General features: G+C 42.6%; 1 protein-coding gene across 1 annotated transcript; it reads right to left on the reverse strand.

Moving 5' to 3' along the window:
• Positions 1 to 18,936: 18,936 nt before the first annotated feature.
• nog3 (noggin 3) lies at positions 18,937 to 19,626 on the reverse strand (the record flags this gene model as incomplete). Its single annotated transcript, XM_080021943.1, has 1 exon — positions 18,937 to 19,626. The coding sequence occupies one exon, from the start codon at positions 19,624 to 19,626 to the stop codon at positions 18,937 to 18,939; it is 690 nt and encodes a 229-aa protein (XP_079878069.1).
• Positions 19,627 to 23,388: the final 3,762 nt, after the last annotated feature.

The raw sequence follows: 23,388 nt of genomic DNA on the forward strand, positions 1-23,388 counted from the left end.
TGACAGCAGGGTGTCAAGCTCATGTAGGAAGTCACCCAGTTGTCCTGGTGGACAGTAGATGACAACCACATAGGCTTTCACTGGAGCAGTCACCAAGACGGCATGATATTCAACGTATACCACAACATTAAAACCCCCACCAATAATCACTAATATTGTGTAGCTCCCCCTCGTGCCGCCAAAACAGCTCTGACCCGTCGAGGCATGGACCCCACAAGACCTCTGAATGTGTCCTGTGGTATCTGGCACCAAGACGTTAGCAGCAGATCCTTTTAGTCCTGTAAGTTGTGAGGTTGGGCCCCCATGGATCGGGCTTGTTGTTCAAACACATCCCACAGATACTTGATCGGATCAGCCCTAACCCGGGCCATCCACATGATGTAGAAGAAAAGGTGATTCATCAGACCAGGCCACCTTCTTCCATTGCTCCATGGCCCAGTTCTGACGCTCACGTGCCCATTGTAGGTACTTTCGGCAATGGACAGGGGTCAGCATGGGTACTCTGATCGGTCTGCAGCTACACAGCCCCATACACAGCAAGCTGCAATGCACTGTGTGTTCTGACACCTTTCTATCACAGTTGCTCTTTTGTGGGATCGGGCCAGACAGGTGAGCCTTTGCTCCCCACGCACGTCAATGAGCTATGAGCGCCCATGACTGTGTTGCCGGTTCACCACTTGTGCTTCCTTTGGCAATTTTTGGTAGGTACCAACCACTGCATACCGAAAACACCTCACAAGACCTGTCGTTTTGGAAATGCTCTGACCCAGCTGTTTAGCATTCACAATTTGGCCCATGTCAAAGTTGCTCAGATCCTTACGCTTATTTTTTTGCTTTCAACACATCAACTTCAACAACTGACTGTTCACTTGTTGCCTAATATATCACATCCCTTGACAGTTGCCATTGGAACAAGATGATCAATGTTAATCATTTCACCTGTCAGTGGTTTTAATGTTGTGGCTGATCAGTGTATATATGGAAGTCATCCCCAGGAAGTAGAGAGGACTTGGACATGAGATGGTCTGGTTTGAGGGGTTGGTCTGGTGGCTGAGTTGCGGCTCCAGCTCATCACATAAATAAAGAAGGGCTCTATTGACAACGAAAACCAGCTGATTAGCCATTGACCAAAAAACAAACAAAAGCTCCACATTTTCAGGTTTGAAACTCGATACTGTATGTCCTATACAACATGCCAGACTTGGTGTAAGCTTAGACCACCGAGTTCCATCTTCAAAATGTTCCCCCTATTTCGATTCTTTTGGGAGAAACCCATTTTTTCCCTGCTCATCCTGCATAGTTTGACTAATTGCCATTCATTTTGCCCAGGAGCAGGTAGAGGCCAAGCGCTTCGATTTATTTTTATTTTTATTCAGTGGCCTAAAATCCCAATTTGCTTCATTGTCATCGTATAGACTATAAAGCATGTGTAAATACATAAACCCATATGGGGCATCACAGTTGCCAAAATTGCACCTCATCAACGGATGGAGAAAATGTCATGAAATATGTTACTAAGTGCTATGGGGCCAAGTCTTCATGCAACTGACACTATCCAGTTATGACAGTCTGCCACAGGAGGGTGACTGTTTTACTCCAGACCCCTAGTTCCCCCACCGAGGCAAGCATTATTGAAATGCCAATTTTGTTTCAAATTACTGACGGTGGATGTGGCCTGCAATATTTTTAGTGTTAACTCAGCTTGTGGTTAGGTGGCTGTTCAGAAACTTGCTGAGCTCATGACTGTTTGGAAAACTCATTTCAGGTATTCTCCATTGATCCAAAGGCAGAGGGTAGCCAGTTTAAGTGTTGTGCCAACGTCATTTTTTACTTCCCATATGTTACTTAACCTCTATTTAAGAAATGGGAGATTTTTGAGTTTTGAGAGTTGTACATTTATTAACAGTAAATTGTTAAGAGTGAACAGCAAAGTTGCTCAGATGGCTTCCCCCTACAGCCAAACCTGGTTCAACGAATTGCTTTCTCATGCATTTGAATCTACATTTGGAAGAACGAAGCATTATTTTAATGTGAGAGCTGTTGGACCGGCCACAATGTGAGTAATACCAGAACTTTTGGAGTCAACCTCCGGAGGGTTAAATCTGAACCCAAGAGGAGACAAATTTCCTCTTGTAATTTTTTCCCTTCCATGCCAATGAATCGTTTTGAATATGGTAGCATTTGTTAAAAGGTTGTGTAAATGGTCACATGAAACCACATTGTATGTAGAATGCAAGCATAGCTTGTAGAATGGACAGTCTGCAGTCTCCAAACCCCCTTGGTATGCTGGATATCAATCACCATTGATTGAGAAGCAATGCTTCTCATATTCTGCTACAAAAGTTGTGTGTGCATGCCAATGTGTGTGTGCACTGTATACGGGTGTTTCCTGATGCCATCTCTCTTTAGCAATCTGCAGTTCTTTCTCAACTGCCGTGTCATTTGGTTGAAATGACAACCGAAAATGTCAGTAAAGGTATACCGAAAATGCAGAGGTAAATGACAAAACGACAGGCCTCATTTTACAAAACCCTTCTTCTTTTTTTTTTTTTTTTTTAACCTGTGCTGTCAGGATCCCCATCCTCGGTTGGGCACCCCCACGGGATGCAGAAGGAGATGCAAGGACAACCACTCCGCCCACAGGGCGGGCGACCTCAGCGGCGCACCGCCCCACCGACGGGGCCAAAACCCAACCCCGCAATCCGCACCCACCACCCCCGACCCGAGCCCCAAACCCACAACCACACCTCAAACCAACATACGGAAGTCAGCTGCAGACACCCAACAAGGGCACCCACCCCAGGACTGGCCAGCTCAACCCATGGACAAGAGCAGACGCCACCTCCCAGCACCCCTAACACCCCCGAGGGGCCTGGGACCCCCCCCACAATGACCCCAGTACCTAGCGCCACGGACATTCCCACAGCCGCTCAGCACCTACCCAACTGCCATGAAAGCATGAAAGGCATGAAAGTAGTCATCTCTGGTATTTAGGGCACAATGAGAACATACTTCTTTATCCAGGAAACCCATTTTGAATATTTTGTATTGGGTAATATGTGCTCTGTGGAAAATCTTATATTGGATGAGTTGCATTTTGGAATTGCGGGCCATAGAAAAGCTGTTGTTGCAAATAAGGCTTGAAACAGCAAGATCTTTTTCCCATTCCATGGTAGGTAAAGACAACTGATCACCCGTTTCCCGTTTGTATATTCTGGAAAACTGATTTTTTAAATGACCTATATGAGTAAGATATTCAATCATCGGAGGTGATTGTAGGATGTTATTCGTTAATTTGATTTTAACTTTTAGAGACTGCTATAGTTGAAGTTATTGCAGGAAACTGGACCTCTGTTATTATACCTTTGGATTAGGGTTGGGAACGATATAAGTGAATTGTCTTTGAAAAAATGTTCCAGGTGAGTAATTCCTTGTCTTTTCCAAGACCTGAAGATTCTTGGTTCGCTTTTAACAAGAAAATCCAGGTTGTGCTAAATTGGAGTGAATTTTCTCGGAGATACAGTGTGACCACTGAGGTTTTTGAATTTCCACCAGGCTAAATCCTGACATTTTGTGTGTTCAATGTCTCGCCATTCATGGCCAAATTGTTGCTCTGGTTGTAACCATTAAATTATGAATTGAATCTGGTTCGCTAAATAGTTGTATCTAAAGTTTGGGGCTGCTAGCCTCCTCAGCCTTATGGTAGTGTTGCTAGTTTAATTCCTGGTTTCTTGTGTTTCCAATATAATTTATTGATTATTGAGTCTAAAGTATTAAATCAATTTACTGTTCGTTGGACTGGGATCATTGAAAATATATTGTTTATTTTAGGTAGTATATTAATTTTCACTGCTGCTATCCTACCAATTAGTGAGATGGGTAGGTTGTTCCATCAAATAAGGTCTTCTTCAATGGATTTGAGCAATGGAGTAAAGTTAAGGGTAAACAATTCTGACAGAATGGGGGAGATATCAATACCAAGGTATCTAATATTGCCTATTATGATGGTTAAGGCAAGTTTCTGGGTTTACAAAACCTTTTTATTAAAATCAGCGTAGTTCATTCGTGAGGAAAGAGCCCTTGAAAATGACATGTGATATGCAGTCACATGTCACATGTGTGCTTAGGCTGATGTGGTGAATGGCAATTGTTTCCAAACCCGGATGCCAATTCCTGTTCATATTGTTTTGCACGTGTAGACGCCCTGTTAATACCCGTGAATGGCATCCAGACTGAAGGGTTGTGTAACACAAATAAACCATGGCGAAAAGGCCAGAGGAGAGAAACTTATCAAGGTCCCCAAAGACACGTTCCCTCTCCAGGGTACGTTTAACCAAGTGCTCCAATGAAAGCAAAGCACACTGTTGCTGTTGGGTTTAGGTTTGCTGTGTGTCTTTGCTACTACGATTATAATCATTCGCTAATTGTATCTACAAATGCCCAAATATTGTTATTGAGACATTCTGAGAAGTGATGTCATGTCAGCAAGTAAAAACAGCGAAGACTTGGCATACAGACAACACACCAAAATACCCGAGAATGACATGAGAGATGGACTCAGCCAATCAAAAGTGTCCTGTGTATTTGTGTTTCAACAGGGGTGTACTTAAAGGTGAGATAAGATAAGATACACTTTATTAATCCCAGGGAGTGAAATTCGGGAAAATATGTCAACAATTACAATAATTGCAGCTCATGCTTGTTTGACAATTGAACTCATTACCTTACCTTCTCACGTGTTACGCTCAAACTTTTGACACTTTGAAAGGAAAATAAGTGGCTGCGATGACAGCTCCTCCCGGGCTGCCAATAACCTGGCCAAAGACAGGTATCAAGTCACACTATTTGCTTTTCTTGGACTACCTATTTGTTTATTGAACTCTAGGTTTCATGTCAGCTTTTTCTGTTGATTCGACCAGACTAATTCCTCCAGTAGTTACACACATACCATCATGAGGTTGTTTGTCTTACCAGTGTGTCGGTGTGGTGCTCAAAGTCATGTTTAATGTCAATTCTAGGGGCTCAATCTCCACTCTTCTCCTATTCTACTCTAATCTCTACCCTCCCTACCCCTACTCTACATCTACTCTACCTATACTGTATACCTTTACTGATATTTGACAATGTGGCTTCATTTGAATTTGCATTTGCATTTGCTCAACTTTAAACGAATGCTGCCTGTTCTACTCTGGAGTAGAGTAGCAGTAGAGAGGAAGTACATGTACTTCTTCTCTACCGCTACTCTACTCCCCCTCTACTCTACTTCAACTCTACCTCTACTCTACACTAGTGATGCATCATGGCAAACGAGTCAGCTCTATGAGCCGGCTCCTTTAAGTGAACGATGGGAGCCGGCTCCTGTCTGAGAGCCGATTTAATTTTTCCTTCGTTTTTTTGTAAATTAATACAAGAGTATAGAGAATACGATGATTCTATAAAGTATTTGGTAAATACCATCCAGAAATGTCTCACTTTGGTAATAACATTAATAGCCAAGCATGGTGAGACTTTAGTATGTACGCCCACTCGAAGCGCAGATTTAAAATGGCGGGTAAAGAAATGCATGACCAGTCAGTTTCATTTCAACATTTAAAATTTTATTGAAGGTACTGGCTAATACAATTGAGACAGTGATTACATCTGTTATCCATCCCAATCAGGAGGGATTTATTAGTAAATGACACTCATCTGATAACATAACGCGGCTTATAGATACAATGTCGTCAGTCCAGGACTAAAATTCCCCAACCGCAGCTATTTCACTAGATGCAGAAAAAACGTTCAATCATGTGGAATGGAGATACCTGTTCCACACTCTTAGAGGCTTCGGTTTGGTCAGACATTTGTGAAAGGGATAGGTTCTGTAAAATCACCCAGAGGCAGCAGTGCAGACAAAGGGAATTATTTATTCTTATTTCACATTAGGCAGAGGAATCTGAGAAGGCTCAGGTATTTCTTCTTCTCTTTTGTCTCATACTGGAAACGCTAGCTACTGCAATAGCTGAAATTATGCCTTCCAAGGGGTGAGATTAGGGAATACAGTTTTCACAAGCTTATGTTGTATGCAAATGATATTTTGCTGATGGTATCTGATCCAGTGAGATCAATCCCAGTTTTGCTTTACTCTATTGACTCATTCTTGAAGCTCTCTGGATATAAAATGGACTGGTCAAAATCTGAAGCACGTCAGGTCCTACTGACCCGAGTCCTTTGAGTAGGGTCATTTCAGTGGCCTCAAGAGGCCATGAGGTCATTTCAGTGGCCTCAAGAGGGCATGAGGTATCTAGGTATTGTATTTCCTCGTCAACTGAATGAAATTGTGGGAGAAAAATCTCATTGTGTGTAGAAAAATGGTCCTCACTTTCCCTTTCTTTATGGTGCAAAGTAAATGTATTGAAGATGAACTGCATACCTAAGATAAACTATCTCCTCCAATCACTTCCTATTAATATAACCAGAAAGTTTTATAAACATTTTGATAGAATATGTAACAACTTCTAGAGGAAAAGGAAACATCCCCAGATACACTTGGATAGGCTCCAACTTCCAGTTGATAGGGGTGTCTAGGGCTGCCTAAGTTGCTATTTTATCATCATGCTTTTAGTATCAGACATTTGCCTACTGCATTATTCCCCAGAGAGGGCTCCCCCATGGTATGAGATGGAACTGGTGATAGCCTCTACTCTCCCTCTTTTGAATTGTATGTCTACAAAATTGTCTCCACGTTATCGAGCCCATGTTATCATATCACACCTCCATTGCACTGCTCCCTCACAGCAAGAAGGTCCTGGGTTCAACTCCCACCTGGGGCGCTGTTGGCACCGTGCTCTGAGGGGTTATCTCCAGATTAGGAGCCATTCAAGAGAGGTTTGTTTGTCACATACATATACGTTCATACATATATGCAGTGAAATGTCTTTGCATCGCGCCTGGAGATTATGCACAACAGTTACTAAACTGAACAAAATAACTTTTCGTGTGGAGTTTGCATGCTCTCCCCGTGCTCACATGGGGTTTCCTCCATATGACATCAGTAAGGACCGCCACCAAAAACATGCAGAACATCATTGCCTGACCAGCAATGGACATTTGTAACTGGTCGCTGTATGCTTCCCACTGCTCCCAGCTGACCCCTGGAGGAAGGACAAGCCAGGATGAGACAAAAGCAGAGATCTCATTTCGCCGGCTGTTGAATGTTCAATTTGTTCAATTCAAGTCTCTTATGCTGGCCTACAGAGTGATTGCTGGGAATGCTCCCGCCTACTTAAATGCTCTTGTAAGAGCACATGTTGCCCCCCGGATGCTGCGCTCGTCAAATGAGCGTCGCCTGGCTCTGCCGGCCATACAGCCACGGCAATCCAGGCTATTCTCATTTGTAGTTCCACGTTGGTGGAACGAGCTGCCAAAAATGACCAGAGCAGGGACCTCCCTCTCTGTCTTTAAGAAGCACTTGAAGACCCAGCTCTTCAGTGAGTACCTCCTGTCCTAACCTACAATTACTTAGCACTACTTAGCAGTATTTATTGTTACACTAATGTTGTTGTTACACTAATCTCTGTCGCAATGTAGCTTGAATGTTATTCTCCCTTGTAAGTCGCTTTGGATAAAAGCGTCTGCTAAATGACTAAATGTTAATGTAAATGTAAATTTAAATACTTAAACTCAGAGTCAAGTATATGGTTGAATCCCAAACTACTAATACGCAAGGCCCCCTTCGTATGGAAAGAGTGGGTGGATAAAGGTATTCTTACAGTGCACTTGGAGATTTATACGAAGAAGACACTCTCAAAAAATGTAATAAGCCAGTCTTAGATTTTGATTGTCCCAGATCTAGTTTCTGGCAATATTTACTATTAAAGCACTTACTAACACAGGTATATGGCTCACCCAGAAATACCCTTCAAAACTCTGATATTCTCGCTGGTGTCACTATGGTATATGGAACAGGCCATGAGGCTTCATTGTATAACTCAAAGATTTTTGATCAGGCCTAGTGCTCTAAAGATGACCTTGGAACAGGACCTGGACCTTTAGGTATACAGGAGTGGGAGGGGATTTGTGGAAATGCCCAGAAAATGTCAAGGGACATTCAAATTCTTTAGGTTTCGTAGGTTTTTCCAGTTCAAAATTCTTAACTGGTTTTATTGGACACCTTCCGTACTCCACAGATTAGGACTTAAGGACACAGCGAAGTGCTGGAGGTGTCAGGCCCCAGACTCAGACGGCATTTTATTTCATGCCCTATGGGAGTGCCCGGTGATCCAAGACTTTTAGAAGCGGGATCACGAACACGTTATGAAATATCGGAGGTCAATTCTGATTTTGCACTAGAATGTATGTACTGGATGATCCTCGACAAGTTTCTTATTGTAGTGCGTCCGATTGGATTCTGACTTGCCTCATGATGGGTAGACAGGTATTAATTGGGGGTTGGAAGACATCAGGGTCCTTTCAAGACTGATCAACTGAAATCGGTAAAGTAGCCTCTTATGAGCGGATGTTTTATAGTAGCACTGACAGACAGGACAAATGTATTGAAAAATCAGGAAAATATTGACCGCTACTTGGATTGGTAGCACAATAGGTTACTTGGAAAGTAACCTGGCACACTACTATTGCTTGAGGACCCACTTTTTGGGCATTTTTTCCCTCCTTCTTTTATTTATTTTATTTAATTATTTTTTTGAATCTATGTGTGTAGATATATATATATATATATATATACTGTATGTATATATATATATATATATATATATATATATATAGTGTATAATCGAATTATTCACTTATTTGTCTATTTACTCTTTTTTAAGATACATTTTGTGCCAGCTTTGCCACCACATGCAACCAAGTGGCATTTTCAGTTAGACCAACCAACAAGCAACAGGTATGCAGCCATACTGATCCAAATTACATAGATCCAGGTCAGGTGGGGCTGCTCACCACACAATCACCAAACCACAATTTTAATTACTTTATTTGTATTTGTAAAGTGTTTTTTTTGTTTTTGTTTTTTTTTTATGTGTTTTTTGGTGTTTGATAATCATGTTTCTGTCTGCACTGTGTAAACATTTAGAAAAAATCAATAAAAAATATAAATCACGAAATAAACAATTGCATGAGCAGCAATATTTTTTGTTTCAAATTATATAATACAAATTAAATTGAAATATACAGTGTCTGTATAGAGTGTTATTGTTTATTAACCATACTAAAATTTAAAAATGTTGTTTGACATTATTTAAGGTTTTTATACCAAATATAATGTAAAAGGATGGTATTCTGGAAGTTAAAAGGTTTAGTATAATTACATTCAATAATTTAAGTGACATATGTGCACACATACCAATCAAAGGTCAAAACATTGCTAAATTTGGCTGAAATATAAATGCCAGAAGTGGTACTGAATGAACAGCTGCTTGGGAGCCGAAAGAGCCGGCTCTCATTGCTGAACTGAGCCAGGTGATCTGACTCACTAAAAAGAGCCATAATTCCCACAACTGCTGTACACCTCTACCCTACCTTCTCTACTTTACTTCGACTCTACCGCTACAATAATCCACCCTACCTCCCTCTACTCTACTCCACCTCTACTCTACTTCTACTTTACCTCTACTGTACACCTCTACTTTACCTTCTTCTACTCTACTTCGACTCTACCTCACTATTCTACTACTCTACCTCTACTCTACCTTTATGCTACTCTACACTCATAATTATTGTTTGACAACAATAATTATCAGTGTTTTGGGAAAGATAGTATTGAAGTATTGGGACATCTTGGTATAATGGATTATGAAATCTGTACTTTATTGGAGCCTCTATTGGGAAAGGACACAGCAATACTTTGGACTTAGTGTGTTTGCTGTAGACCTTGCCGGGGTGATGAGTAGTAGAGCCCTAAATAAAGATAATTTTAAAGTAAAAGATGAGTTGTCTGTCAGAAATGGACAACAAAAGTTACGAAAACAGCGTACTTAGCACTACATACTGCATGTTCGCATTATCCTCCAGCATACTTTAGTATGGGAGTAACATAGCACAAGAGGAGACTGGCTGTAACTCACTCCCATGAGCGAACGGAAAAGTCACACCACCACCACGACAGCCTCCGGGGTCGCAACCTCGAAGGATTAACCTAGCGTTAATGTGTCTGTGTGAGAAATTGAGTGTGTGTGTCTGTGTGCAACCAGCGCATCTCCTCTTAAGCAATATTAATAACGTGATAAGAATTCAAATAGAAAAAATAAAATGGTAATATGTAATAAACCTAAGAATTTAGCTGGAAAGATTGTCAATATATTGCCAATATACAAGAAACCTCAAATGAACTTGAAGAAAAGCGTGAATAAACCTAAAAATTGACAATAAAAAAATTACAACACAACACTAAACAGAAACAATACATATAAACCTAGAGTTAAAAAAGAAAATACAAATAATGTAATGCAATTTCACAGTGCTTTCTCCTCTGGCAGAAGGGGCCTTCACTGTGACCCATAACCTGGTTTTAACAGGCTCCCTTCGCCAAGCCAGAGGGACTCTGACACCCTGCCTCAGCGCAGAGGTGGCAAAGGGGCATTCTGCAATGATGTCTCTGCTACTGTAAGCACTGCTATACTGTATTGATGTGATAGGACCACAATGAGGACAACGCTGGGTGGGAGCAAGTAGCAACAGTCTAGCACTGGTGTTTTCATCTTCTTCACTGAGTATGAGTATATATATATATATATATATATATATATATATATATAATATTATTCCTTTTATTTACTTCAAACAATATTGAACTCTAGATTCAAGATTCAAGATTCAAGAGGTGTATTTGTGACATACATATAAGTGCCCCCAAAATGTGCGTAATCGACACGGAGGCACTCGCGCAGATGACTATAAGGGGCAGCGCCACAATTGCGATTCTGGGTTATATTGAAATATACTGTGCTATGTAGTATACGTTACTGTACCACATTAAACTATACAGTACTACAGTATACTGTGTTAAACTATACTAAATACAATTATATGATGCTTATATGCTGATTATTTAACTATATTAGAATATACCAAACAATATTAAACTATAGTGTATACTATATTTAACGATACAATATTTTCTATATGTAACTACAATATATTTAATGATGCAATTGTAGTATATTAAACTATATAAAACTATACCATATCAAACTATGCTATTTTAAACTACATGAAATCATACCATATTCTATATATTAAACTATACTATGTTTAACTTCCAGTACTATATGATATACTATATTAAACTATAACATATTTAATAATGGTATACTTGGCTGTATGATGTTTTATATTCCATTTTTTGTAGCACAGTTTTTTGGTTCTATCTAACCTGCTTGTGCCAGCATTCAGCCTGACACACACACACACACACACACACACACACACACACACACACACACACACACACACACACACACACACACACACACACACACACACACACACACACACACACACACACACACACACACACACACACACACACACACACACACACACACACACACACACACATAGAAACAAAGAGAGGGAAAAGGGAGAGACAAGGAGAGTGAGAGACATCAAAGCCAGGCTTGACCTCGGGCTGCATACCTGTGTGCCCTGCAGTGATAAGAACCCATTTGAAACCCAAGAGCACCCCCCCACCCATTCCACCACCACCGCAACACCCTCCACGTCTCCCCGTGCAGCTTATACCACCATCCTCCTCCTGTTATTTCAAGACCACCATCTGAGGACTGTCCCTAAGTCGATAGTGGTTCATGTCAACTCAAAACAACAACATTAATCCCTGGTCCCTGAAGATGAAATTATATGAAATTAGTACATTTTCACAGCAAGGCGCCCTTGGTGGTCTAGGTTCTGGTTGGGTCGCCAAACACTATAGAAAAATAAATATGTATATATATTTTTTGCTGTTGGCCCTCTGCGATTCCTTCACTGACCCCCAGGGGAGCATGGATCCCAGTGTGGGAACCCCTGATGCACCATGCCACTGGCTGCCATTTTTGGCAACATTCTTTCGGCTGAAACCACGGACAGGGCTGCACACGGGGTCAAAGCTGTGTTCAAAGCCCTGCTATTGAAGACAAACTGTAAAATCCGACAAAGCATCTAACAAATCATTGCTCATTGTTATCGTGGGGTATTTTTTATGCTAAAAATGCAGAGCCTACTTTTGATGTATTTGAGGTGGTGCCACCAAAAATGAATCACGAACCCCCATCCAGGCCACCCCATTTCAAATTTTCTGCTCGTGCCACTGCATCCTGTCATATATATCCATTAATATATGAGTTAATTGCATGTCACAATGATTTATATCAATACGTCTTCCTCATCGCCTCATAAGGTCAAATAAAGCCAGGCAATCTTGACCTGAATCAATAATATATTTGGATTTGCACTCAAGGATGTGGTGGAGTTTGGGAGGAATCACATCAATGAAATGTCTGTCATACTTGTACAGCACAAAACAGATGGATAGATCCAAGGAGCTTTGAACCTGCAGACAAGAACCCAATTAAAATCTCTGAGATCTCTGTCCGGGCCTTGAGAGCCTCCCTGCAATGTTGGACTACTGTTCTGATCCTGAATGGACCACCCTGTGTTGCTCTCTATTTAAAGGATAGGTTCACCATTTTTCAACCCAGGGCTGAGAAACCTACCACTGCAGCACTACGTCTCCAAAAACATTAAAACTTATTTTCGAAAATGGGAAGCTCACAATTCTGTCAGACAGTCTTTATATCTTATATCAAAAAATGAAATTGTCACAAATCAGTAATTTTTGGTACATTCGCACCAACGTAAGAGACGATGAACAGGTAGTTTTGCCACTCTCTTCTGGCAACCTATTTAGCCAACACTATGCTTTTGGATGTAATGTGGCAATTTAAAAAGGTAGTTCTAATTCAAATATAGTATTATTGTTATTCAAACTATAACAAGATTCTCAAAATGGAGATTAAACATGTTTTTTCAGGTTCAAACGTCTGCCCCATTGGACTGCATGCGAGCGCTGTGAGAAGCTACAACAGAGCTGTTAATTTCTCAATTGAAAAAGCATTCAGGGAGGTTGTATTATGAACAGTTATAAATGAAGGGAGCAACATTTTATACAGGAGGAATCATATTCATATTATGGTTGAAAAAATGAAATGAAAAGACAAATTGTGAACCTATCCTTTAAAGACTTCTGTTTTATAGTTCTGGAGCTGTTTTCTTGGTATTGATGGGGTTTTGTCCAATAGGAATTAGAAATAGCATATAGTTCTGTTCCTCTAAACTTCCAAAAAAAAATTAATGAAAATTGACTTTTGTATTGCAAGATCAAAATTGCAAGGCTTTGGGGAGTACTGTTGCTTCAACCAGATAAACGCGCATACTACATAGGCAAAACACCTGCAGCAACCCAGGTTCAAATCCAGCCTGCAGTCATTTGTTGTGTATGTTTCCTCCATGTTTCCTGTCTCTCTCTACAATAAAAGGCAAAACAGCCCAAAAAATGCTGTGCTAACTCATTAGTTCCAGACAGAATAGCAGCTCTATGTTCAACAGAGCAGGTTTCACTCTGAAAGTGATGACTATACATAGTCTTTCTTGAGATTCACTTATTTATGGGTCACTCAGTAATATGAGTCATTTCATTTTCCGACTCCTAGTTCGTTTACTTCAGTTGGTGTTTTGCATGTGAGAGAAGGAGGATTTTTGGTGAACGATGAACGAGAGTCAGTCGACTCCGAATTGTGAATGGAATTCTCACAAGACTTGCCTTTAATCCATTTATTATCAATGTTCCATATTTATTTTGGTGGAATGTGAAGTGTTAAATCAATCACATTCAATATGAATTATTCCAAATGCCCTAACCTTCTTTGCCTTGGACTTTAATACACTACTTAGCAATTATTTTCAGTTTTTCAGTCAAATACTCGCCAGCCCACTCTTTGCCGGTGTGACTCCCAACTCCTGAGTCATTTAAAAGATTTGTTCGATTTGAACAATCGTTTGCGAGTCTTGCATCACTAGAAGTAGACCATAATAGTAAGCACAGTTCTACATGTTTCTGATGGTTTTAGTGGCTCACAGGGTAGTGGTGTTTCATGGGATTATTAAATTGAAATAGCAACAAAGGTTGGGATGATTCAATGGATGCTTCGGCTACTAAACAGCTTAACGTTTCAAGCCACTGTGAATGTTACAAATAATAAATTATAAATAGAAAATGGACTTTTTTTTATAATAGTGACAATTAATTGATGTGTGAGTGCGTGTGCGGGTGTGCATGCAAGGCCATCGGTTTGTTTATCTGAGAGGGTACGCCCCAGTAAAACTGATTGTGAGGTTTCTCTGCCTATTATTTGTCTGTATATCCATTCCATTCCTCTCTCTCTCTCTCTCTCCCTCAGACAGGAATGTTTCCACACGTGATTGTCCCCCTAGTATGTATATCGGGGCGCCGCAGAGCTTAAACATAAGAATCTGAAAATGAAGGCCATTAGCTTTTTAATCCCTCTGCGAAGGCCGATGCTTACTGTCCAGCTGACTGCTGGTGAGAAGCCAGGGCCAGTAGTTCACCCTTAACCACAAATCTGCTATTTAAATATCCCAGTTTGATCATTCTCAATCTTTTTTCATGTCATCATCATCATCATCATCATCATCATCATCATCATCATCATCATCATCATACCATTTGTTCCAAGATTTTGTCTCTGAGACCCCAATTTGAGAAGATTGTTATTGTTCAATAAAGAAATAATATACAAACTAATAATATTGAGATAAAAATAAAAGATAAGATAGAGATAAATCCCAGACTGCGAAAGAAATGGGGAAAACAATGGAAAAAAAGATAAAATAATAAATAATAATAAATGATATTACTTAACTAATAATAATATTATTAGTTAAGTAGGTAAAATGTCAAAATAACAAATAATAAATAATAATTAACCAGTAATATTATTATTAGCAAAGTAATATAATTTATTATTATTTGTAATTTTATCTTTTTATCCATTGTTTTCCCCATTTCTTCCGCATTCTGGATTAACAGTCAATTTAACAGTGTTACACCCAGACTGCAAATCCTAAAAACTAAAAAAATTAAAAATCTACGAGACGTAGCTTGCATAGCTTGTTCTGCCAGGCGTCTTGACAGCGCCACACACTTCCACGTCCTTATGGGCGGGCCCATTTAAGCAGCCAATCCCTCTTGCTTTACCTGCCTGACTGCTTGGTTGCTGCATTGCTGCGCTCCCTCCACCTGGCCTGCATCCACCTGTTGGGCTCTACTCTTTTGAGCTCATCACTCCTATATTTCTAGCTCACTCAGTGCCTATCTTTTCTGTACACCTCACCAGGAAAGATGAGCAGTAGAGCTCAGACACCAACTCAGCGATAAAAAATATGACAGTGACACAGTCATATAACCTATAAAATAGTTGTGTCTAATATAACCACTAATATAAATGTATGAATATGAAATATGCATTTGGATGAACGCATTGGGTGAGTACGTTTCCGTAAGTAACAGACTGACGGAGCCCCATTTGGACTTCTGTATTCAGTCATTTTCAATTACAATCTTCGTTTTAACTCCTAGAGAGGGGTGGTGTGTGTGTGTGTGTGTGTGTGTGTGCGCGTGTGTGTGTGTGTGTGTGTGTGTGTGTGTGTGTGTGTGTGTGTGTGTGTGTGTGTTTGTGTGTGTGTGGGGCGTCTGAGAGGCCCATGCATTAAGCTTGTCCTCGACAGGAAAAGCCAACGTTGAGGGAAAAGATAAAAAATAAAAACGGACTCAGGAAAACTTCAGCCGCGCTTGTTGTGAATATTTAGAGGTGTGTCCGGGCTTTCAACACCTCTTAAAGTACACGCACGCTAAGCATACTGACATACCGAAAAATAACACACAGCTCTCTGGGGCAGTAGCAGCACCCTGCAGCAGACAGCAAATTAAATTACCCAACACACACACACACACACACACACGTGCACACACACACACACACACACACGCACACACGCACACACACACACACACACACACACACACACACACACACGTGCACACACACACACACACACACACACACACGTGCACACACACACACACACACACACACGCACACACGCACACACACACACACACACACACACACATACACGCTTGTGCAGCAAAACACTGTATACAGTGCATTGAATTAGTGAAAAATCTCCAGAAATACACATTCATCAAGGGCAGCTTCATGAAACGAGGCAGTGTTGGGTTGGAGGCTTGGTTTGTGTGTGTGTTTGTGTGTGTGCGTGCTTGTGTGCGTGCATGCGTGCGTGAGTGTGTGCGTGCGTGCATGTGTTCATGTGTATGTGTGTGTCACGGACAGTACGGTTTGACGGCATTGACGACGGCCCAGTACAGTGTGCAGCTGAACTGGTTGTACAGGGTTTTTTGGATGTTTTTTTGGTCCATTGATCTACCATGTACCACTACCGTCTACCAGGATCAATGTTCGCTTTCGGAAATCCTATTACAATTCTGAAAGTTTCCGAACAAGCACCAATCTATATTTACCATATAAACCATTTCAGACTCAAAAACGATTATTTTCGGACGCTTTCAAGTTGTATCTACAGTGTTAACAGCCTCTGGGTTCATTCCAAGCAATTAATTAGTGAGTATGAAATTTGATTAATATCTTAAAGCTGACCGTTCTCTAAAGTATTGAAAACATCTGAAAACGCAGTGGCGTGAGTAGTTATTGCGTTGTTTTCTGGTCATTGGCTTTTGGACACACACACACACACACACACATGCATCTAATCACTGAATAGTGGAATAGGATTAGACAAAAGTAGAATCAAATGACCCAACTCGCTAACCCAACTCACCATAAACCTAACCCTAATCCTAACCCTCACCCTGATTTCCCATCAAACTCAATCGCTCTACATTTGGTTTAAAACATCTCCTCATTTCATCGAATCAGTGAATAGTGTGATAGAATTCTGCAAAAGGATAATCAACTCACCCAACTCGCTATCCCAACTCACCCTGATCCTAACCCTAACCCAAGTGTGCAGTTTCAAACTCTAGGGCTCCCCTTTATTCACAAACAGCACAAACTATATCATAACGCACACATAAAACCAGAAGTGGGAAATCTGGGTTCAGAAAGTAAAACTTCACTCCGGAGTCTTGAGTCAACCATGTCGATTTGGGATTAGCATCAACCCAGAGATCCAAATCAGATGGATCAGTGCTTGGGTGGAGCAAAAACATGTCAGGACTTTTAATTTCTGAACCAGCAATTTTCCACCTCTGTGTAAAACTCTGCATAGACTATGGACCGAAGTCAAAAGTAGAGGCAAAGAATGGTCACAGGAGTAGCACTTGGTGTGACAAAACAAACTCTTGGCCCTTGACGGGTCATTTGAGTGGTTTTATTTGAATGGAACAAAGAGCTAGGCTACATCAAGAATAAGAATAAATACAACAGATCATCTCCATTCGCGTGGTCTACAGACGGACCGTCCCTTTCTGCGAATGCACAGCATCTGAGATTTTGAAGTACAGTGAGTATAGATGTGACGATTTCTGTGAAAATAATATTTAATTTTCACCAGTTTTGCCATTTGTTCAAAATGATTTATTGTCTATTAGGTTTTCAGACCATGCAATGGACTTTGTGTGGTTCTGAAATTGCAGATCACATCATTTGGCAAATGAGGCACCTCACACACACATACACGCACACACACACACCCACACACATACACACACACACTTGATTTTACATTTCGCTGTGAAGATTCAGAGAGTTCATCTTTAGCTCAGAGTCCTTCATCATGCCATTGTTTTGGTATAAATACAAACAAAAAAGTAAAAAAACAACAACAACAACTAATCTTGAACAAATAAGAGTAAAACCGATTATATTAATAATACTGACCCTTTTTTATACAAACGTTGATAGGCCTATAGTCATAAAATAAAACACTGCGACATGTACACCAAATATACATCCTTACACTTTGACAGTGCATATATATATTTATATATATATATATATATATATATATATAAGATAATCATTATACACTATATGTCAGGGCAATTCAAAACACTCTGTTGGGGGCCATATTTTCAACTCAGGGTTCATGATTTCTTGTTGAAACAGTGTGGCTACACTTGTAAAAGGATAAAACAAAGGAAATTTACAAAAAAATATTTCAAATCTTACAACTGTATTTTTGGTCATATTTTTTGAGACTCCTGCTTTTGTATGTGTTTTTCTTTTTTTACTCTCACCCATCGGCTATTTCTCACAGTAATCCAATTATGAACAAGAAAGATTTGGTAATTTTGCCATAACCACATGGTAATACGCCACACAATTTAAACCAATTCTAGTATTTTGACAGAAAGTGAGTGAACAAATTGTGATTGGTTGAGACTGCAATGGGTGGGACTCAAGGGAAAACTGTGGACATTTAGTCATGGTTGTGGTGATAGTTTTGTTTTCCAGTTTATTGCTAATTTATCTTATTAAAACATAGAAAAAAAAAGCAATGGCTTGGAGTCATTGGATCAACTTATTAAAATGCTTTCATTTGTTAATCCTAGATTTCTTTTTAGGTTTTCTCAATTTAAAATGTGCAACTTTCATTTTGACTTTAATTTGAATTTCATGCTGAGAAAAAAAAGTATAGATTTTTAGAAACACAACCTTTTTCTTTTTTTAAGTTAATCGAATGTCTGAGGGAAGATCTCCATTGACGCGCGGGCCACATTTGGCCTCGGGCCGGTCAGTTGAACGGCCCTTTTATATGTACTTCAATAACTTTAATAAAAAACAAACAAAAGAAAAATAAACATCTATCTTCATCACATCAGTTCGGGCAGGAGCATTTGCACTCGGATATCACCGGGTATTGCACGGGTATCCAGGCGCACTTGAGGCCGCCCTTCCTCTGCACGCACCTCCACCGCAGGATGGTGAAGTGCGCCGACTTGGCGGGCCGGCACACCATCCCCTCGGGCACCGAGCAGGAGCGTTTGCTGTAGCAGCTCCCCGCCCGCACGTAGCGCGGCCAGAAGCGGGCGCCCAGGTCGGTCCACGCGTAAACCACTGGGCAGAGCGCGTACGACCAGAGCCACAGCTGCAGCCGCCGCCGGAGCTTCTTGCCGGGTTTCTGCTTCTTGCCGTGCTGTGTCTCGAAGTCCATGGCCCGGATCTCCCTGGGCATCGCCCCGGGAGGCTTCGGCCTCGCCTCCACCGGGTCAGCGGCGTCCTCGCCCCCCGCCCCCGCCGGGTGCTTGTCGTCCGGTGGCGGCGCGGAGACGGACATGAAGCGCGGGTCGAAGTGGCTGCCCAGCGCGCTCCGGAGCTCCGTCTCGTTCAGGTCTCGCTCCCGGGGGTCCAGCACCGGGTCCGGGTCCTCCTTGAGCTCCACCACGGGCAGAGTGTCGCTCGGGATGGGGCGGAGGAGGTAGTAGTGCTGGCACACGCCCTCCTCCACCCTAAAGCTCAGGGAGAGCACCAGCGCGGCCACGGCAACGAAGTAACGCGAGTAATCCATCCAGCCACCCGGGCCGGGACGGTCCGTTATGAAAATTATGGAAAATATGGAAGATAAAAACAAACAAACAATGGAATACACAGGTATGATCCTTTAAAAAATTGAGACTCCCACTCTAGTTTCTCGAGATGTGGGTGAGCTCGTTCATCCGAGACCCGCGCGCAAAAACCCCTCGTCAGAAAGTTTCAAATAAGCGGCTGGTTCGTTACCATGCCAACGAGACACGGCAAAAGTGAGGAGGGGGATTGGAGCCCATGACGCCCCGCACAGGTCGCTTGGCACAGTCCATGGTCAGGGAGCGCCTGTTCTTAACCCGCAGGTTTCCAAACTTTATGAGCGACGGTTTAGAGTTCGAGGTGTGATCCGCGCATCCCGGAGTCTCCACCCGCGCGTCCGCGTCAAGCGTGGCGCTCAGAGAGGCAGAGGAGGAGGAGAGGAGGAGGCTTCGGTTGCCGCATGTTTCCTTTTCCCCTTGCACGGCGGCTGGGCGCTGCCGGTTTGGTTCTTTGCGTCCGTTCCTCCCTCTTGCCCAAAACAGATGAAGTGGGGTTACCGAGGGAAACCTCTCTCTTTCACTCCGACTCTCGCTCTCTCTCTCTCTCTCTCAAACACACACACACACACACAGACACACACACACACACACACACACACACACACACACACACACACACACACACACACACACACACACACACACACACACACACTCTCTCTCTCCCTCCCCTACACTCCCATTTCTCTGCCGTCTGGACCGAAGTGACCAGCCTTCTTATGCGGTTCCTATAACCCCCCCCCGCACACGCATATTCACCTGAAGGTTGAATTTATGGCAATGCAGATTAAAAAAAACACATACGCACACAACCCCACAACTCTTGTCTATTGCTGAAGAAGGTGCAGAAGATAAAGGGCCAAGTGTACTGGACTTAAAAAATAAGCGGCAGGCCACCAGTTGATCACCAGGCAGTATATGAACCCCGGTTTTCCATCCACTGGTTGCCAGATCCTACCACGTTAGTCTTGCTCCCAGCAACTCTGAGTTTATTCGTAGTCTGAGTATTTTCAGTATTTGCATCCCGATACTGATTGATATAATACAATATAATACAATATATCGCGGCGGCGCGACTGGTGTTCAACCAGCCAAAGAGGGCTCATGTCACTCCGCTGCTCATCGAGCTCCACTGGTTACCTGTAGCCGCCCGCATCAAGTTCAAGTCTCTTATGCTGGCCTACAGAGTGATTGCTGGGAATGCTCCCGCCTACTTAAATGCTCTTGTAAGAGCACATGTTGCCCCCCGGATGCTGCGCTCGTCAAATGAGCGTCCCCTGGCTCTGCCGGCCATACAGCCACGGCAATCCAGGCTATTCTCATTTGTAGTTCCACGTTGGTGGAACGAGCTGCCAAAAATGACCAGAGCGGGGACCTCCCTCTCTGTCTTTAAGAAGCACTTGAAGACCCAGCTCTTCAGTGAGTACCTCCTGTCCTAACCTACAATTACTTAGCACCACCTTGCAGTATTATTGTTACACAAATGTTGTTGTTACACTAATCTCTGTCGCAATGTAGCTTGAATGTTACTCTCCCTTGTAAGTCGCTTTGGATAAAAGCGTCTGCTAAATGACTAAATGTAAATGTAAATGATATCAATAAGCATCGAGAGTATCATTCCCTGCTGTCGCAGTTACTAACTCTCCGGTTCCCTGCCTGCCTACACATCTTGCCTGCTTGCCTTGCCTGCCTGTCCTGCCTGACCTACCGGCCCTGTCTACCTGCCTGCCCTGCCTTCCCCCTTCCCCAACTGCCTGCCCATCCTGCCTGCCCATCCTGCCTGATCTACCTGCCTGCCCTGCCTGCTGGCTTGCCATCCTCTTACCCCCTTGTTCTCTTCAAAAAATCTGCGTCCTTATATATCACTATTCCTGTCTCTGTATCTTACACCTGGGTTTACTAGCCTCAGTTGTAACAGTACGAACTGGTCAAGCCATGAACCAAGCATACACCAAGGTTTTTCACTAAGCCCTTAACAATCTCGGTGTCCGTCTGGGGCCGTACAGACAAGCTCCAAAGGACATATCAGACCACTTAAAAGACCTCTTGGCAACCCTAGGTAGCCTCCAGAACGGCCAACACCCCAGGTCCAACTTACCTCCAAGCTAGGCTTTTTGCTCACCTCCCTGCCATTGTGAACCTTTTGTCTCCGCACCCTTGAGTTATGATGGTGAGAGAGGTTCCGATTGGGCCTTCCTAAGTCAATAGTCCATTGTTTTTGAGCAGTAGTGTCACACATATGTCTCTGACCCTTCATGCGTTGCTTACCGTTTCGGCTCACTTGAGGGAGCCGCTCTCGCCTGGTCTTCCACAGTGTGGGAGAGCCAATCGACCATCTGCTCCTCCTACGTGGACTTCACCTGGGAGATGAGGAAGATTTTTCATCATAATGCTGAGGTAAGGACTCAGCCAAGCGTCCTCCTTCCCATCAACTATTCTCCCTTTTCTACCTCCAAGTAGTACCGAGTTCCGCCGAGACATCCCGACTGGGTCAAGGCCCAGAAGAGAAGGCTCGCCATGACAATACCCAGTCTTGTTTGTATTACGGTCGCGTTGTCCACTATCTCTCCACCTGCCCAGTCCGCCCAATAAAAAGCACTGGCCCATCAGTAGTGAGAGAAGTACTGACGAGCCAAGCAGCCTGTTCTTCCCCCTCTCGTCCCCAGCTCGATGCCACCCCCTTGTGGCTTGTCCAATCCTTGCCCCTCTCAGCCCTTATTGACTCTGAAGAATATGAGAACTTCCTGAAGCTTCCTTGCTTCCTTTCGCAGTGTAGCCATACAAATGGAGATCGAAAATGAGCCCCGAGAATCCCCATAGACGCAATCAGCCACGTAACAGGGAGAGCGTTGGGAGACCCGTTTGGAGCTTGCTGGGAGTCTCCCTGTGCGTGACACCAAAGCGGTGGACCATTTACATTATTTTCAAATCCCAATTTTCAATTTGACAGGTTTATATGCTCTGATCGCGCAGGGAGGGGATCGGCAACTCTTCCTTTATTCGTGTCTGCGTGATTACCACCAGGCCTTCTTTCTTCTTTCTTTCTTTCTTTAAGGTCTCAGCAGACGGTATTAGTGTCACTCTAACTGTGTGTGGTGTTTGTGAATTGAACGCAATATGCAACAAGGCTCAGGTGCATAAAAAAGCGCTTATTTTGCACCGAATGTATTCATAATACTTAATTTAAATACACGCAAATAGCACCCGTGCACCGAGATGCTTTTTGCTTGGCAGGGCATTTAGGGGTGCATTTTACCATTTGCGGGTGCTTCGTGAATTAGGCGCTTGTTTTTTTAGTTATTTGCGCCAGCATAGCAGCCGCAAAAGCCCCGCAATTCTTTTGTGAATTCACCCAAGTTTATTTGTAGTTAGAGTATTTTCAGCGTTTGTTTACCCATACTTATTGATATAGTTCCCTGTCGTCCCAGTTACCAACTCTTCGGTTCCATGCCTGCCTACCCGTCTGCTTACCTGCTTGCCTGTCCTCCTAACCCCCTGCCTGCCTGCCAGTCCTGCCTGACCGCCAGTCCTGCCTGACCTACCTGCCCCATTTACCTGCCTGCCCTGCATGCCCGACCTTCCACGCCAACCTGGCTGCCTGTCATGCCTGACCTACCTGGTTGGGGTTCCAGAAACAAAAATCTTGTTAAATGGTGCCCATGGTGTAATACGTCTAAAATCTAAGGTCATGAATATATGAAAAAAGG

Source organism: Zeus faber (assembly GCF_960531495.2).
Source record: "Zeus faber genome assembly, chromosome: 20".
Classification (NCBI taxonomy): domain Eukaryota; kingdom Metazoa; phylum Chordata; class Actinopteri; order Zeiformes; family Zeidae; genus Zeus; species Zeus faber.